This window comes from Mixophyes fleayi, chromosome 8, assembly GCF_038048845.1.
Source record: "Mixophyes fleayi isolate aMixFle1 chromosome 8, aMixFle1.hap1, whole genome shotgun sequence".
Lineage (NCBI taxonomy): Eukaryota > Metazoa > Chordata > Amphibia > Anura > Limnodynastidae > Mixophyes > Mixophyes fleayi.
In genome coordinates, this window is record NC_134409.1 from 20,389,151 (window position 1) to 20,407,550 (window position 18,400).

At 42.1% G+C, this 18,400-nt stretch overlaps 1 protein-coding gene across 4 annotated transcripts in view; it reads right to left on the bottom strand.

Moving 5' to 3' along the window:
• Positions 1-616: 616 nt before the first annotated feature.
• The window catches only part of LOC142099006 (cytosolic carboxypeptidase 6-like), a 1,251,957-nt gene continuing 1,234,173 nt past the window's right edge, over positions 617-18,400 (bottom strand). Inside the window, exon 14 of one of the 4 annotated variants that reach the window (XM_075182041.1) lies at positions 617-824. In XM_075182041.1, the coding sequence (XP_075038142.1) occupies positions 731-824 (94 nt within the window). In that variant the 3' untranslated portion in view covers positions 617-730. The remainder of the gene's footprint in view (positions 825-18,400) is intronic. The other 3 variants (XM_075182040.1, XM_075182043.1, XM_075182039.1) reach the window with 3 other exon arrangements.

Sequence of the window (18,400 nt, forward strand, 5' to 3'; positions counted from 1 at the left end):
ATTGTAGTTTGATGTGGGCCAGCCAGACAGTTGCATAGTAATGTCTGTTACTGAGAGCAGCCTAACAAAACAACATTACTACACAAGAGACTAGGGGGTAAATTTACAAAACTGGGGTTTGAAAAAGTGTAGATGTTGCCTATAGCAACCAATAAGATTCTAGCTGTCATTTTGCTTGATAAATTTACCCCTAGGTATTTCTGTAAATATTGCTTACATGTAACATATTGTATTGGCACATATGTGTTTGACCCTAATACATTTGATGGAAACAACCTGTTTGAAAGTGCAAATGAACTTTAATTAGCATAAAATATTAAAAATATCTTTTGTAAAAAAAAATAATTATATGATGTAATAGGATGCACGAAACCAGGCCTGGCCAATCTGTGCCTCTCCAGGTGTTTGAAACTACAAGTCCCAGCATGCATTGCCAGCTATTGGCTGGCTATCTACTAGCAAAGCATGCTGGGGCTTGCACTAAAACACCTGGAGAGCCACAGGATGGCCAGGCTTGCACTAAACCTTTGTTATTGGTCTTTAAAACTGGAGAGTAGTTGTATACCAAGCTGCCTAAAATTAAAAAATTTAAAATATGTGACCACATTTACAAAATGTTTTTTTTTTTATTTAGGAATGTGAACAAACAGGCAAAGACAACTGAACAAAAGCCTGTAAATGCAGTAGAACTTCAGACAGCCTATAGACACAATGTTCTCCGTTGTAGAGTCTATGAAGACTTGCTGGTTGAAGTCTTGTGAGTTTCACCGGATACTCCAGCACCCTGATGACATAGTCTGGCAGCAGCTGGTGACTTTTTTCTCCTTAAATAAACAGAAAACAGTATATGAGGAGCAAGAAACGATGTGAGATCTCAATATGTGAGAACAATAAAAATAATGTTATTATTTGCTATGTTACATAGCTCAGTGAAGGCTGGACCAATAATCCTGAGACTGTAGCCCATACTTGCCTACATTTTTGTTTTGGGTTCCGGTAGACAGGGCTCGGAAAATCGTGTCACTAACGCATGATTCACGTCACTAAGCCCCGCCCCCTCCATGTAATTTACCAATCTATCCGGGAGTTTGCTCTGCTCTCCCGGGAGTCTGGGAGGATTCCCAGAAATTCGGGAGTCTCCAGGACATCCTGGGAGAGTAATCAACTCTGATATAGCCTAACAATGTTCACTAGAAACCAACACTTCCCCAATAGAGCTTCACTGATATCACTAGTGAATTGATGAGATTGGATGCTCATCAATATACTTGCCTACTTCCGCTATGTCCGGAATTTCAAGTACAGACTCCCTAGAAAGTAGGACACCCTCCCAGCTCCCATTTCTCTTTCTTGTGCGGTTTGCGGGTGGGGTTTTGTTGATGCAATCAACAGGGTATAGGGCCGTAGTGATGCGTTTTGTGTCATCATGCTCCCCGCACTTACCCCTTGGAACCACTCAGAGGTCCAAAACTAGGCAAGTATGATAAATATTAGTTCATCTCACAGAATATCCGCTCCTATTCTAAATAGGTGACAGGTACATGTTAAATATTATTGCATTAGCAATTCATCCTATCACCACGTGAAAAGCACAGTGGCATTCAATTACAGCAAGTAGCTATTTTTTTCCGATTATTGAGACTTCAGTTTTTATGAACAACTGGAACTGCCTATTCCTGACATATTAGTACCTATTTATCAGCATTTCTGATTATCTAGTGAAGATGAAAATATTGTGATGTTTATGAACACACAGAATTAGGTTGTGGCAGTCAGTGTCTACTGTGCTCTACAGGTGAAAAGTAAAAACAAAATAACACGTGTGCAAGCTTGATATTTACACAATCAAAAAGAAGACAATCCCTGGGTTAATCCATTCTTGTGCAAAAATTTCAGATCAAGCAGTTGGAACGTGAGCCTGGTACTGAAGTGAACTTAAAGCGGAATTCCAAATTCAAAGAATTCCATCGTCGAGGCAGATGCCTTATTGTCAATGTATCCAGTGCACAGACTTTAAATGTTTTTGTTGTTATAGCCAAAGTCAATGAAAATAAATAAGTCTGCCTGGACAATAGAGTTCTCTGGGCTACAGTGTATTCTGGCACTTCTGGTTCCACATGTGTGAACTCCCTCGCTGCAATCTATTGAAGGTCATCCCTCGAGCCACGCTTTTACCTTTCTGCTCCACTGGAGGTTTTTGTCCTCCCTGAGCTCGCCTTAAGGTGGTTCCTCCATCTTTAAATAATAAATGTCGCCCCATCATAAATAAATTATTATTGACCCATTATCAAATAATACATTTATATTTTCCCTGTTCTAAAATAATAAAGTAATATTGCCTTTTTTCTGGCGGCTTGACATACGTTTGTGCAAACCACAGCTTAATACCTTGCAAGATTTCTACTCTATTCTTCGATGTGTAAAAATGGATGGCATTTTCAGAAGTGTCGATTTGAAATCATGCGGTTTGACGTGCAGTCTAGTCTTTAGTAAATCGCACAGTTCACAGTCCGCACCTCAAAGCGCCAAAAACCATGCCATTTTGGCAGCTCCACACTTTAATAAACATCCCCCCAAAACTCACATACTTAACATTTGGACAAAAGACATCTCCTTCTCCTCACTTCCCAAGGTTAATTATTAAACTAAGGATCAAACAAGCATTAAAAAGTCTGTAAAAATAAATGGTGACTTACTGCCTATGAATGGCAGTTCATACATTTAACTCACAAAGGCTGAATAACATCTTGGACTCAAAGAGAGCATCTTGTATAGGTTGATGCACTAGCGTTGAAATCGAGGCAGGTATCATCATCATTATCATCATCAGTTATTTATATAGCGCCACCAATTCCAGAGAGATGCACAAAGAATATATGTCATCTACATTAGTCCCTGTCCCAATGGAGCTTAGGGGGTATTCAATTGTTAGCGTTAACGCTAACAAACGAGCGCTCAAAAAATCTTATCGTTAATACGGTAATTAATCGCGGAATTTCAGCTCGCCGCTCCCTGAGCGGCGAGCTGAAATTCCGCGAGTAAACTACCGTATTAACGGTTTTCGCGCGCAATATTACCGTATAAACAGTAATATTCTTGGAGCGCTCGTTTTTCAGCGTTAACGCTGACAATTGAATACGCCCCTTACAGTCTAAATTCCCTAACACACACGCACTCAGGTATACACACACACTCCTGACTATGGGAGAGATCATAGTTTTATCATCCATACTGCATGGGATGTTCGTCATTGTCCTGACTCTTATTTCCTTTTGTACGGTTGTATGGCTTTATTACCCATGTTGCTATTCTAGACATGTCTCAATCCAATTTTAGACTAAGGAGACATTGCTGAGTGGACTGTATAACCTTACATCTAACACAATATATATTGTATTAGTTTAGTAGCTGTGTCTCCAGCTGCATAAACGAAGGGGTCGATTCAATTAGCCGCAAGGTTCCATAGTAGCGTCACGTGGTATGTTTATGCACACAAATATGGCAACTATGGTAATGAAAACTTAGCTCATTTTTACTTTCACCATTATTAGGTATGAGCAAAATATGAGAGAAGAACACTACCGAAAAATCTTGCGGAAACGTAACGCGCCATACTGCTACGTCACCTCGCGGCTAACTGGATCGGCCCCTAAATATTTTATACTTAGGAGTAGATTTATCATAGGACGCAGGGATTTCCTCCGTTTCGCCCTATAAATTGAAGTGCTTCACCATGCCTTTGCATGACCATTTAAAAAGTAGTACAGCGATTCTTGGGATTGCCATAAGAGATTATTAATAAAGCATTTTTTTGATGTATAAAAGGTTTTTTAAAAAAAATGTTTTTAATAAATTGTATCTACTTTTAAACATTTCAAAAATGTTTTTAATAAATGAGAACAAAAAGCCCAATTCAGATAATCCTTCATGTCTTCTTATTCTTATTTATGCGTTTTAAACCTTTATATTATTAAAACTTTATTAAAATACGACACTCTGAGATGGCAATGTCATTATATCTAGGCTGGCTCTTGGAATTACTGGCAACCACTGAAGCCTCAATGATCCTTGTATCAGATAAGCCTCCTATTCATCTAATGTAAGCGCATTAATCACTGAGGGCACCATTGGATGCGTACAATACTGCGCCATTTCACCCTGTTCTTGTCTTTATTTATTTATATAAAACTCATTTCATTTATATTTCTTTAATCCTCACTCAGCCATAGAAATAAAGAACTATGATACAAGTAGCCAGTTTTCTTTATAAATACAAAAAAAATAAATATGAGCAGTTGAATTAAAATTTCTACTGACTTATTTCCTTTGTGTATATTTCTACCAACATAACTAAATTCACATGTAATTATAAAAATGCTAATAGTCTCCTTATGTAATCTCTCATTCCTGCTGGTTCTATTGATTCTGTCCCTTTTCACACAAAAAAATATAATATTCTCTGCCATTTTACAAAGTGAAATGGTAAAACCATAATGTGTGTTTATACCAGCGCCGTGTATGTGTAGAATTACGCCGCTCGCTGTAGAGCAACAGAGCCATACTGTGAGAAGAGAGACGCGGGCTGCTGTTGTGCATTGGGAAATATAATGCAACACTGCAGCTGACTGTAGATTCTGATTACTAACTACTCGACAGGATAATTGTGGCAAAATGATATTTTTTTTGTAAGCGCACCTCAGGAGACTGTCCGAGGCGCACAGTCTGTACGGATTCTTTAATGGACACTTTCAGCTGAACCTATACTTTGTGTCAGATAAAAAAAAATGCTCTACTTTTATGACAGCTAAACTGAGCATTCTGCAGATATGTACCACACAAATGTAGGAGGCAGATGACATATTATAATTATTTAAAGAGTGATAGGGGGAGACATAACCCCTCCCCCCATGTAATTAGCCGTTAATCTATTTTTTTATTTTTTTTTTAATGTAATGTCTCATCTGTGAAAATCACATGATATGTTGTGTGAATCTCTTTTTAAAAGGAAGACAATGTATATATGAGACTGACACCCGGCTTATGACACTCACAAACAACTTCTTGCTTAGAAAAACGGTGCTTTTTATTGTTCCTCATCACAAATAGCAGAGAAGACTTTTGTCAGGATGACACCAGGCGACCCTCGTTCTAGCTAGAAGCAGTTCACCTCCCTGGTCGCCGGCCAAATAGCTGGCATCTGACTCCCCACCAGAACAAACAGTCTTTTCATTCTCCACCCAAGTACTACAAACTAGTCACAGAATACAACAAAGCAATTACATCCCTGTGGTGCACCTGTGTGTTTGCCCGTTGTATGAGAAGCCAGGAGGGAATTTAACCCAGTCTGCAGCCTGTTCCTGCAGACTCCTTGGGTTTTCACCTATTTCTACGCAGAAGAGGTTTGGCAAATAAGCCTCTTTGTCACAATACATATATATATATATATATATATATATATATATATATATATATTCCCTCTCTTTCATTGCCTCAACTGGCTCCTCTTGTGCCTGGTCTGTTTAACCTTCCCTTAGGATGTAAGCTCGCATGAGCAGGGCCCTCTTCCCTCCTGTCTCCTTACCCGTTCTTCTGCTCCGTGTTTATTGCATCAGCCTCCCTGGAGTTTCTGAAGTATTGGTACTTTATGTTTACTGTTCTGTACTGTTATACCCTGTATAGTCTACTGTTTGTACTGTGTACGGCGCTGCGGAAGCCTTGTGGCGCCTAACAAATAAATGATAATAATAATAATAATATATATCCATATACATAAATATATGTGCTCCTATCAACTACACACCTGACAGTCATTTTGCGGGCTGTACCAACATTTATGAGAATACAGAATGCAGCCTATTACTAGGAACTAATGATATCACCAGTGAATAGAGCCAGATAATAAACTAGGAACTAGCAACATCATCATACCTCCCAACTATCCAGATTTAGGCAGGACAGTCTCAATTTGAAGGACAGTTTTGTCCCGATCGGTGGGAAAGTTAGGGAAGATTCTTTGCACTGCTGCTTTGTATGGCAGAGCAGTGGTGCACATGGCAATGAAGGGAAGGAGAGAATAGGGCAGCCTAGTGCTTCAAAAGCGATAGGCTTACCCCAAGGTGTGACTATGCCAACACAGCGCGTGTGGCCATGCACCCAGAGCGACGTGGCCATGCCTCAGTCTTGCTGCCAGAGAGACAAATGCTGAGATGTATGGATCACTAGTATATGATGAGCACAGCCTGAAAGTCATTTCACCCAACGCACATTTTCTCTCACTGCTGCGCTACAGAAAATGATTAAAGTAATACTACAGCCTCACATACGGATACTCAAGGTGCCGCTTTATCAAGGGGTGATGACTTCCCCATATAGATATTGCATTGGTACTTGTACTACCGCAATACCTCTTTTCTCAGGATGGCGATAACAGATAAGAATCATTAAAAAAAATGCTTTATTGTTTGAGTAAAGCTGTACCTTAATGTCTAGGGTTTTAAAATATTTTCTTCAATTTTTTTTTTTTTTTAGATTTTCTATCTATAGTTAGTTTTACTTTTTTAAATTGAGCTGAAACCCAAATCAGTTCTACTGTGCATGCGGTATTTGGCCGGATAGCTGGCTTATATATGCACCTATCTGCAGTGACTGGCCCGGATAGCTGGCTTACGTATGCAATCTGCAGTGACTGCCCTGGATAGCTAGCTTACGTATGCAATTTGCAGTGAATGGCCCGGATAGCTGGCTTATATATGCACCTATCTGCAGTGACTGGCCCGGATAGCTGGCTTACGTATGCAATCTGCAGTGACTGCCCTGGATAGCTGGCTTACGTATGCAATCCACAGTGACTGGCCCGGATAGCTGGCTTACATATGCAATTTGCAGTGAATGGCCCGGATAGCTGGCTTACATATGCAATCTGCAGTGACTGGCCCGGGTAGCTGGCTTACGTATGCAATCTGCAGTGACTGGCCCGGGTAGCTGGCTTACGTATGCGCCTATCTGCAGTGACTGGCCCGGGTAGCTGGCTTACGTATGCGCCTATCTGCAGTGACTGGCCCGGATAGCTGGCTTACGTATGCAATCTGCAGTGACTGGCCCGGGTAGCTGGCTTACGTATGCGCCTATCTACAGTGACTGGCCTGGATAGCTCTCTTACAAATGCAATCTGCAGTGACTGGCCCGGATAGCTGGTTTACATATGCAATCTGCAGTGAATGGCCCGGGTAGATGGCTTATATATGTTTGGATCGGAAGCCGCGCACTGTTCAACAATGTAAACATCACATCAAAATCCATCTGCCACTTTTCATTCTAAAATGTGTAGTTTTTCTTGATTAGTACAGCTCCATTTATGTCTTATATTAACCACAAGAGTGAGTAGATAATGGAACTGACTTTATTATATGTCGCTCCTTTGTGTGTTTGAAGCTTTCTCTTACATTGGACAAAGTGCAACCGAAAGGTGCAAAAAACGCACCCATTAAAAGTATACGATGATTCACCGAAAACCGAGTCCTTTTGCCAAGAGAAAATTGCTGTGCGCTACTCCATATAACTCCCCCTCTCCACCCGAAATATTATTTTTGGACTTCTCTACAAAACTAGGCACACTGGTGCGCCTACGCCATACGTAAATTAAATCAAAGAATATATTGCGCTGTACATCTAATTTTTCAGTTCTGATATCTCCAAACATCTTACAGCAGAAATATGTATATTATATACAACTGCTTTTATGGGGGATGTGGTGTATACTCGCTTGGTACTGGAGCAGTTAAAATATCCAAGCATAGAATTTTAGTTTATCTGCTTTGTTAAGCCGTAGCCTTTTCCTCTCTGCTTAGACCAATCCTTTAACTGTACATGTATGCGGGTGCTCTATAAATTGGCCCAATTTTCCCCATATGGACCCTGAAATCTACTTATCCGGATATATTATAAAAGGATTACAGCCTGTGTTTATTATCCCTGCTGTTTTGTTTATGCTTTAAACCCTACTGTGCTTCTGAATAGTGACCCTTTCCATTGGATAAAATTATTCACAAGCCTCCAGGACCCTTCACTTTTAAGTGAAACTGGTTTAAATGAGCATTAATGAATGGAAAACAACAAGGTGTATAATCCCCCTGGTTTAATTACACAGCCTCACACAATCACTATATTCTAATTAAGCATCGTATCTGGTGCTCCCAACAATGCCTGCGATTCATGCTAAATCAGAGAATCCTAACCTTTCCTTTCAGCTGAGGCAGCCAGTCAGTCATCTAATCCCAGAGGTCCAAGTAAACATACAGCAAGAACAATAGCTTCTTTCTGTTTATACTTCACATCATTCAGACCACATGCCCCTGAGACTCCATCAAGAAAAGAGTTAATAAAGTTAAAGGATATTTAGGTAGATTTACTGCATTGGTGGCTGGCACTGGGCTGCGGGTGAGGAATAATTTCGGAGTGTCGTAGGTATAAATAAAAACTTTATGGCCTCTGTTCCAAACTTGCATTTAAGCCAGCTACAATTGTTATTTATCTCAAAACACAGCATACTTACCTCCAAATATAGGTGGGTAGTCCTGATTTGAAGGGACTGTTCCGCTGTCTCAGGCAAGGACTTTTGTCCCAAATCGGTGACAGTTGGGAGATATGTCCCATTAAGCGATGCCTCTTCAGTGCTGCGTGTACCAGCATTGGGACCTTTTAACATTATAGTAAGTCCACTGGGGCGGCAAAGTTGGTCCTGATTTTTTTTCATTGCTTCAGTACCCACAGCCCAGGGGTATTGGGAAGAACGGGTTGGGTACTATACAACGACATCCCGACAGTACTTACCCCGGCATGATTACACCGAAGACCTCATCGCCGACTGAGTGGAAACACTGACAGCTTGAAAGGAAGACTTTACTAAATAGCGGCAGCTGAAGATCCCGGCAGCGTCCAATGACGTCAGATTGAAGGGATACACTGTCATTCGAGCACTTAAGGCACTAATTTAAGGAAGCACCACCTGTACAATGTACATGGCTTATTAAACAACCTACTTCAGGCGGCACCTCTTTAAATGACTACTTTAAGAGCTCGGATGACAGTGTGTCCCTTCAATTTGACGTCATCGTTCGCTGCCAGGATCTTCAGCTGCTGCAATTTAGTAAGGTCTCTGTTTCAAGCTTTCAGTGTTTCCACTCAGTCGACGATGAGGTCTTCGGTGTAATCATGCCGGGGTAAGTAGTGTCAGGATTTCCAGAGTCGTAATAGTGAGTACCACCGTGGAAGAACAGTATATTTCAGCACAGGGCAGTTAGTCTTTGGGAGGAAGGTGCCTGCTCATTATTTTGGCACCAGTATTGATGCTCCAGCCCCGCACTGACCTGACTGGGTCTAGTTCCCCCAATGACAGGGAAACTCCACTCTATCCAGTCCATCTAGCCGGCTGGTGACTTCTCTAGCAGCAGAGTGGAAGGCAGCCCTGGTGTATAGTCAGGGCCGGATTAACCATAGGGCTAACTGGGCTACAGCCCAGGGGCCTCGGGCATCCAGGGGGCCCTTGAAAATGCTCAGCAGCAGTATTGATCGGTCGGGTGCGGGGGGCGCCCCCGGCGCGATCAATGCTGCTGAGCACTTTCACTGCGGTCCTTCCCCGGCGCGCTGTAGTCTCCTTACTGAGGAGATCTCGTGAGTCTCACTCTCAGGAGATCTCCTCAGTAAAGAGCGTACAGCGCGCCGGGGAAGGACTGCAATGCCAGGAGAAGGAGGTAAGTGGCTTGGGGACGGCTCGGCTCACCAGGGGGGGGCAGCTCGGATCACAAGGGGGGCCCTCACGGGGGAATGGAGGCCCCCTTAGCCCATGGGCCTCCATTCCCTTAATCCGGCCCTGTGTATAGTGCTTGTGCCAGTTTCGGATTTTACAGGGTTCTGCGTTTATTTTTTTAAGTCATTATTTTTTTGATAGTGAAAGACTGAAATAATTTTTACCAACTTCTACCAAACTTCTACCGAAGACCATTCAGCTTGCACCGGGCAAAAAAGGTAACGATGATGATGACTGTCGTTTCTTCGCTCTGAATGCATCCATGTGCTAAATTCTAATTTGGATAGATATAAGTGTTTAATATTTTGACTTTACAGACATAAAAACTCAGCGTGCGGAGACATTTTTATATGAACATTCAAGGTGTATTTTTGCTTTCAGCTGTAAATGATGCCCATTGTGTGTATTTCCACCTCTGTACTGCAGCTAGTATAATTTCTGTTTGTAATCCTGGTGGCACGGTTGACAAAGCTTTCTATGGAATGATTTTCTACCAAAGACAGAAACAGCTATTATTCGTATTTGCCTGCTTTCCTGGAATATCTGGGAGACTCCCAAATTTCAGAAAGTATAGACTCCCAGAAGTATAGACCACCCTCCTGAATCCTGCCTCTCATTCCTGTGGGCAGAGATAGAGCCTATGATTTTGCGTCATCAAGCCCCACTTCTGCTGTTTAAGGATACGATTTGTGTTTACTAAGCAACGGTAGGCGAGGGCCTGATGTGGCAAATAGCATTGTTATGGACCCGCCCCTGCTGCGCGATAAAGTGGAGCATGCAGTGTTCGCCGTCTCGTGCATTCAGTTGTTTCGGAGTGTACAATTTTAAGCCACAGGCAGCAGCAGTAGTCATGGGGATCAATGATCACCCACAATTTGCTGGTAGCGCAATACGTTAAATGAGCCGATGGCGATACTTTACAAATGCTGGTGTGAAAGAGCCCTTGCAGAAACTGATAAACTTGTTGAGTATTAAACAATAGAATATACGCATATCTTCATTATTATATACATTTGTTAAATTAAACCTTTATACAGATGAAGCAGTGGGGCTGAGACAATGGAAAGCTATGTCGTTGTGAGTGAAGGACATGGGACGGTAAAGAAATAGCTGTCTATGGGGGTGGGGGTGGGCAGGGCCGGATTAACCCGAGGTCTAACTGGGCTATAGCCCAGGGGCCTCGGGCATCCAGGGGGCTCTTGACAGTGCTCATCAGCATTTTTGATCGGTGTGGGGGCCCACAAGACACTGTTCTTGGCCTTTCTCACTGTACACCTCTTCATTGGGGGAACTAATTCGCTTATTTGGCCTCCAATGCCACCTCTACACTGGTGACAATCAAAATTATATCTTTTCCCCGACCTCTCCCCTTCTGTACTATCTAGTGTAACCAACTGTATTTCTGCTATTGCTACATGGATGTCCCAATGTTCCCTAAGGCTCAACATATCCAAAACAGAGCTTATCATCTTCCCTCCTCCCAGAGTCACCACTTCCCCTCACCATCTTCCTCGCCATCAGTAACCCCACAATTCCCTCCTAAGCCCGCTCCTTTATTCCTCACATCGAGTCTGTCTCCTAGTCCTGTTGCCTCCCCCTTAGAAACATTGTCAGAGTATTCCCTTTTCTTACCCAACATGCTACCAAAACTTTCATTAATTCCCTCATAATCTCCCATCTTGACTACTGCAACATCCTGCTATCTGGCATTCCTGACACCCATATATCTACACTTCAGTCCATCCTAAATGCTGCTTCAAGACTGATCTTCCTCTCTCACTGCTCCACAACTGCCACATCACTTTGCAAATCCCTACACTGGCTCCCTGTGTCCACTAGAATCAAAGTCAAATTACTCATCCCTACCTACAAAGCCTTCAACAACAACATCCCTGCCTACATCTCAAATCTCACATCAAAATACTCCCCCTCTCATCTTCTTAGATCTAGCACTGGCCTGCGCTTGTCTCGTCTCTGATAACCACCTCTCACTCCCGCCTTAAAGACTTCTCCCATGCTTTTGACGTTCTCTGAAAACCCACCTTTATTAGAACTTAACTTACCTCCGCTGATACTACTAACACCAAAGCACTGTCACAACTGTCCCAATCTCCACTCTGAGCCCACACTCGCTCCTTTTGTTTCAGCTGTGCCCTCTTCTGATTAGAATGTAAGCTCTTTCTTGAGCAGTAGACTCCATACTCATTCTTGTCTGCATTTATTTGTTCTACCTTGTATGTCCCTGTTTTATGTATGTCCTGCTAGAGAGTGCACTCGGAAAAAGGATGGCACAGTTGAGTACATGGAAGAAAAGAGGGAGATGGAGAGTACAGCAGATAGGGGAAAGGGCTGGGTATATCTTGGGGAAGAATAAGAGGAGTGTGTTTCGGTAAAATTGAAATGTTCTATATAAATCTCCACCTTAGATGGAGTAAAATATTTGTAAGAAATTTTGAAGCAAGTTTTGGGGGCCTCAGAATGAAAAAGTTGAGAACCCCTGTATTACACAATATACCCTACTGCACAATCTATTTTTTCCTATAGCCATTTTAAAATGAAAGCAAACTAGTACAATAAAGTAAAGCAAAATCAGCTGCGTTCGGCAGGCTGTAGAAGTAGAGCTTAGAAACACTGAATTAACAGAAATATTTAGCCTGTGTTCCTATTCTACCTGCCAGAACAAAACTAGCTCTGTATTTCCAATGACAAACCGCAGGAGGTGCAGTACAGAGGAGCCATACAGTGCGTGGGCAGCGGATAGTGATGACTCTCATCTACTGGGTCTCTTTGTGTTCATTTTATCATCACAAATATTCCGCCACCCTCCGTCATGAAAACATACCATGCCCTGCAGCTACAGTGAGCTGTTCTGTGGACACAGTTGTTGTTGAAACTTTTAAAAGGAACATTTCGATTTGAAGTTACTAAGACTTAAAAAAGCAAAACGCGCTACAGAAAAGCTGAAACCCAACATTCGCATTGTTGAGGCTCTGCAGAATGTTGTTAAATAGCACAAGAATGCGATATTTTAATGTTTATTGTAAAAGAAAACGTACACTTTTTTTTCTTTTTAGAATATATTTTTTTAGGGTACAGTTAATAAGGTAAACAAGCTCTGGGTTTCCATCTGGATGGAAGGGCATGCTTGTATAATATTCTGTCGAGTGGACAACAAGTTGCCAAGGACTACTATAGGAAGAATCTCTGAAGACCTAGAGAGATTTCTAGATCAACTCAAACCATTTGTTTCACAGTGTAAATAAAATAAATTTGCGTTTCATTATTAATGCTGTGCTAAGAAATATGTCAGCGCCATATTGCTAGCATAATATAATCTAGTTCATAAACATGTATTTCTGTGCAGCGACAGACAAGGCCTGACCTTACTGTAATTGGTTTTCTGCAGTTGCAAGCAGAGCGACCCCAGAGTTAAGCAGAATTATCAGGATAATTAGCAATTCTGCGAGAATGGTAAGTTATCATACTGTGCACTCTGCATGTTATTAGAGGGATGGCAAAACAGGATTTTCAGATTTTATTTCTGAACTATTTTGTATAAAACAAGAAAAAAACAATAGGTCCTAGATATCAAACAAGAATGATGTATTGGGCAGTCTCATGCCTTTATGTTTAACGTCGATACAGGATTTTCTGTGTAGGAAGACTGTGCAAGCGTGTGAATACATATGCCTTGGTGGGAGCAGCCTTATTGTGCAGAGCTGTCAAATAAGGACATAGTATGTCAATACCAAATATAAAATACTTTCATAGATGGCATTTTCGGCAGCGTAATTACCACGTAGAGAAACTGTGGCTCTGATCAGGCAAGACGCTTTTAAGCATACTTGCCAACTTTTCCTCGTTGGCCTCAAGGTGATCCCGGGGGGCGGTGGGGGCGGAGCTTGATCAATCGCATCATTTTGGCCCAGCCCCTTAACCGATTGTCACAATTTTGTACAATTACAGCAGGAGATGGGGCTAAGATGACGCAATATTTGCATCATTAAGCCCCAACCCCCACCGCTTATCTATTGCGGGGGTGAGAACAGGGAGGTTGCCCCGCTCTCCTGGAAATGCAGGAGTTTCCCGGACATTCCTGGAGAGTAGGCAACTATGCATTAAACAAGAGCAGCTAATGAATCTCTAGAGGCTGAAGTGTCTTTTACATTTCTGTCTCCATTACTGAAGTCATGTTGTCTTACCTGTCAGTCTTTGATTAAATCTTGGTCTCCATGAAAATGGCCACCTCCATAGGCATCAATACATGGACATAAGACACAATTTCTGAACTGTGTCATCATGCCACAGATGGCGAAGCCATCCACGTCTTGTACTAGCTCAGCGTCAGGGAGAATGCCAGACTCTTCGGGGAGTGAGGGAGATCACCCCTATTACAGGGAGTCTCCCTGACATTCAGGGAGAGGTGGCAAGTATGTTTTAAAGGCACATGTCAGGCTTGTCTTTCTCTTCAGTGTCAGAGTTGTACTGAACCATAAGCAAGACATTGGTAAATATATGGTAACTCACCCAAGTAGGCAGATTTGCTCAAACAATATAAACACTTTTGCAATTTGTAAACGTTTGTACAAGATTGATTGTAAATTATACTAGGCCAGCATTCATATATGCTATACTATTATGCTTCCTGAATTTTTATATATATTCTAAGCATATATCAAAAATATGATATGGATCGTGACAAACATAAGATGCGCCCATGGAAACCACGTTTCCTCTGTGATTGCTTCCATACCATTACAACTGCTACATTCGGACCCCCCCTCCTCCCCCACTGTGAAATCCTGCACCTGTATCCTTTAAAAATAAGGTTAAAGTGAAGGTGCCTTACTGGGGTAAACACAGTCTTGGGATAGATTTACTAAAGGGTGGTTTGGTCAAACTGCCAGGTTTTGGCTATTTTTCTGGTGGTTTTGAAACCACCAGATTTGCTAAAGCCCAAGCCCCCGTTAAAACGGCCAGAAGAGATATTTTTGAAAGCCACCACTTTACAAACCGCCGTAACGATTTTAACAATGATGAACATGCAAACAGTCGAATTTACTAAGCGGACGCAAAGATTGCTCAAACTGCTGCTGTTTGAACTATTTTACCATTCAGAACATAAGAGAAAGCACCATTCACATTTAAATTATTTGGGCAATCAATATTTATTGATTAAGGGGCAAAATGAATTTAATATTGACTTATGAGGGAATTTTTTTTTTTTTTATTTTTTTTTAAGGGGACACTATTATAGCATTATATTATGGGGGAAATGTGAATATATAATAATATTAACTGATTGCTAATGGTGGATATAATAATTTATGTTGCACATTTTGGCATTACTTAGTGCCCAAATAATATAATAATTAAATAATTTTGTTCCCATAATATAATGATTTTTTTTGTTCTCCCATAAGTTATTAAATTAATTTTGCCCCTTATTCAATAAATCTGATTGCCCAAATAATTTAAATGTCAATGGTGCTGAATAGCAAAATAGTTCAAACAGCATGTTTGAGCTTTCAAGCCATTCATAAGCAGGTATTAAAACTGTCCCGTCCTGTCTTTTGGATGGCGGTTTTGTGTTGTCCAAACCGTCGGCGGTTTAGCTTTTTCAATCCGCCATACAACGCCATTCATTTTAAAACGCAGCCTCAAAGCGCCATATAGTAAATGCAGTGGTTTGGACCACTAAACTGCCGGCGATGTGACCACCACAAAATTCTTAGTAAATCTAACCCTTGGGGGTAAATGTATCAATATGCAGGTTCTTCAACCCCCGCGTGTTCAGCCTCTTCCGCGATTAAATTTCAAGCGGCGCTGCATTGTAAAGGGAAGTTAACCCTCTACAATGCAGCGCCGCTTGAAATTTAATCGCGGAAGAGGCTGAACACGTGGGTGTTGAAGAACCTGCATATTGATACATTTACCCCTTGGTGTCTTTTCAGAGCTCCTCTATGAGAGATTCGGAAGGGAATTCTAAAGTTGTGAAGACACTCTGCCCACTATAGCGTGAGTGTAATTCACCCATCTCTGCCCATTGCATGATGATGCATATCGCATCATGGCGCTGGGTTCTGCCCACTACTTCTCATTCTGGTCTGTCATCGAGGAGTTTTACACACTCTCACAGCAGTCTCGTCGTTCATCTACTATTTCAGGAATCTACCAGACATTCCGGTAGAGTCGGCAAGTAAGTGTAAGTAGCGTAAAGTCTGATACCACATGCCACTCTTTATCATAGTGAACATTCCATGTCATTTATTTCATTACATCATTGGCCACATAAGGCGCATTCCCCCCCCTCCAACCTTCTCATCCTGCACAATTGTATACCAAACTTGCCTACTTATTGAATCTCTTGGAGGGAAGGTCCAAGAGACAAGTGCAGGGACGAGACTATGTAATTTCCGCCATCATGGGCAGCACGGTGGCTCAGTGGTTAGCACTTCTGCCTCACAGTGCTGGGGTCATGAGTTCAATTCCCAACCATGGCCTTATCTGTGTGGAGTTTTTGTGTGTGCTCTCCCTATGTTTGCGTGGGTTTCCTCCGGGTGCTCCGGTTTCCTCCCACACTCCAAAAACAGTAGGTTAATTAGGTTAATTTGGTTAAGTAGGTTAATTGGCTGCTATCAAATTGACCCTAGTCTCTGTGTGTATATTAGGGAATTTAGACTGTAAGCTCCAATGGGGCAGAGACTGATGTGAGTGAGTTTTTGTACAGCGCTGTGAAATTAGTGGCGCTATATAAATAAATGGCGATGATGATGATCATCATGGCTCTGCCCCTGCCGCACAGCAGTTCATTTTGCATCACTGCTCAGTGGGGGTATGATAAGCATCAAATAAGGTGAAGCTGGATGGTCTACTCTGCCGGGGGTCTGTGAAAATTCCCCAAAATTAAGTCTCCCAGACATTCCAGCAAGTATGCAGTATATTTCCCTAAACATTTACAAAATGTTTCAGCACCTTATAGCAGACACAGATCCATTCACAGCGGGCGCAGATTGAAGTAGACTGTGAGACTGTCTTTAAGTTGGCTGCGCTCATTATTCCGGAGGCTCGAGGAGACTACAGTCCGAGATGAACAAGAAGAAACGGCAAGAGAAGAGTGAAGTTAAGCTGGATTTTGCACTATTTATGCTTTCATGTTCCAGTCATTTCTGATCACTCTGGCTCTGTATCTGCTATGAGGTGCTGAAACATTTTGGATAAAGAACTTGACACACCTGAGATTCTTTATTGTTTGGTACGCACAGCTCAGTTCTGCAAAATATTGGATGATGATCTTATAATACTACACTATTTTGGCGCCCTATCCCTTTCCTTCTATTTCCTGATTATTTCCAGACTCGCCATCTGGCACAATTGGGAACTGGCAGCCGCCTGTACATCGACTAGTTTATATATTTAACTATTCTTGAACAAGTGTGTCTGTTTGTTATTTCAAGCTCTGCACTCGAGCATTCAGTTACATGTGGTATTGGGAACATGGTAAAGGTTGGTTCGGTGGTGTTCTGCATCTATGGGGAACAGGCAGACCAGTGAAAGCACCCTGGTGGCTGTGGGGGAGGGGTGACTTTGAGGGTCAGGCATGGTGGGTAGGACTTTAAAAAAAAAGACGAGCACTGGCATTGAACATCTATCCCCTTTGCACAGTGGGCAGCTAGGCCTTCTTACCACCTTCAACAGTCTTATTTTGAAGGCCGAGGTCTATCCTCGGTTATTCTCTCCCTGGACCTTGGTCAATAACATTATGTATATGTTATATATACAATCTCTCCTTGAATAGAATGTCTTTCTCCAGATTGCCATTTCTGGCTGTGGTCTCCCTGGCATATCTGTGCCCTCATGCCCCGATGGACTCACTCGCCATATACTTTGGGCTAGTCCATCATAGTTAACAGCCTTGAAGTTGCTATGCACAGGTCCTCAGGTCCCACACCAGATAAATCCTATATTTAACTGCCCTGTGATTTCTTGTTATGCCACTCTGCAATGTCCTGTAATGACATACTATTGCTCTAGGAAGCCACGTGCCTGAGGGCATGTATTGCCCTAACATAACATTTCATACCCCTACATGCTGCCCTGGGATGCCTTCTGCCACTTTACATTAACCTGTTGAGCCAGTCTACACTATTAATATCACCCCCAACAATTACACTGTTCCCAGGTTGAAATGTCTTTATTTGCTGCTGATCTACGAACCCCTTCGCCCACCTACGGCTAGAACAATTTGTGAGACACCTTGCAATTTCAGGCAGTCCTATAAGTACAATGACCCATTTGTGAACTCTTTCAAGGTCACAAACTTCTAATAATCTGAATTATGTTTTAGTCAGTGATAATTGACTAGAAATGCCAAGAGTGTAGCTTGCACAGCTGTCCGCAAAGAAGACTGAGTGTACGTAATAGGGTCAGACAGAGTAATGTGCCCTCTATCAGTGGAGAGGACAGGAAGGGCAGTGAACGCTAGCTGCACAGGAGGCTGTGATTCTATATACAGTGCCAGTGTTCATTACTCTACTCCTATAGTGCGAGCTTTGCCTCTCTACACGCCTGACTGATCGGCTGCTTCATTTCTGG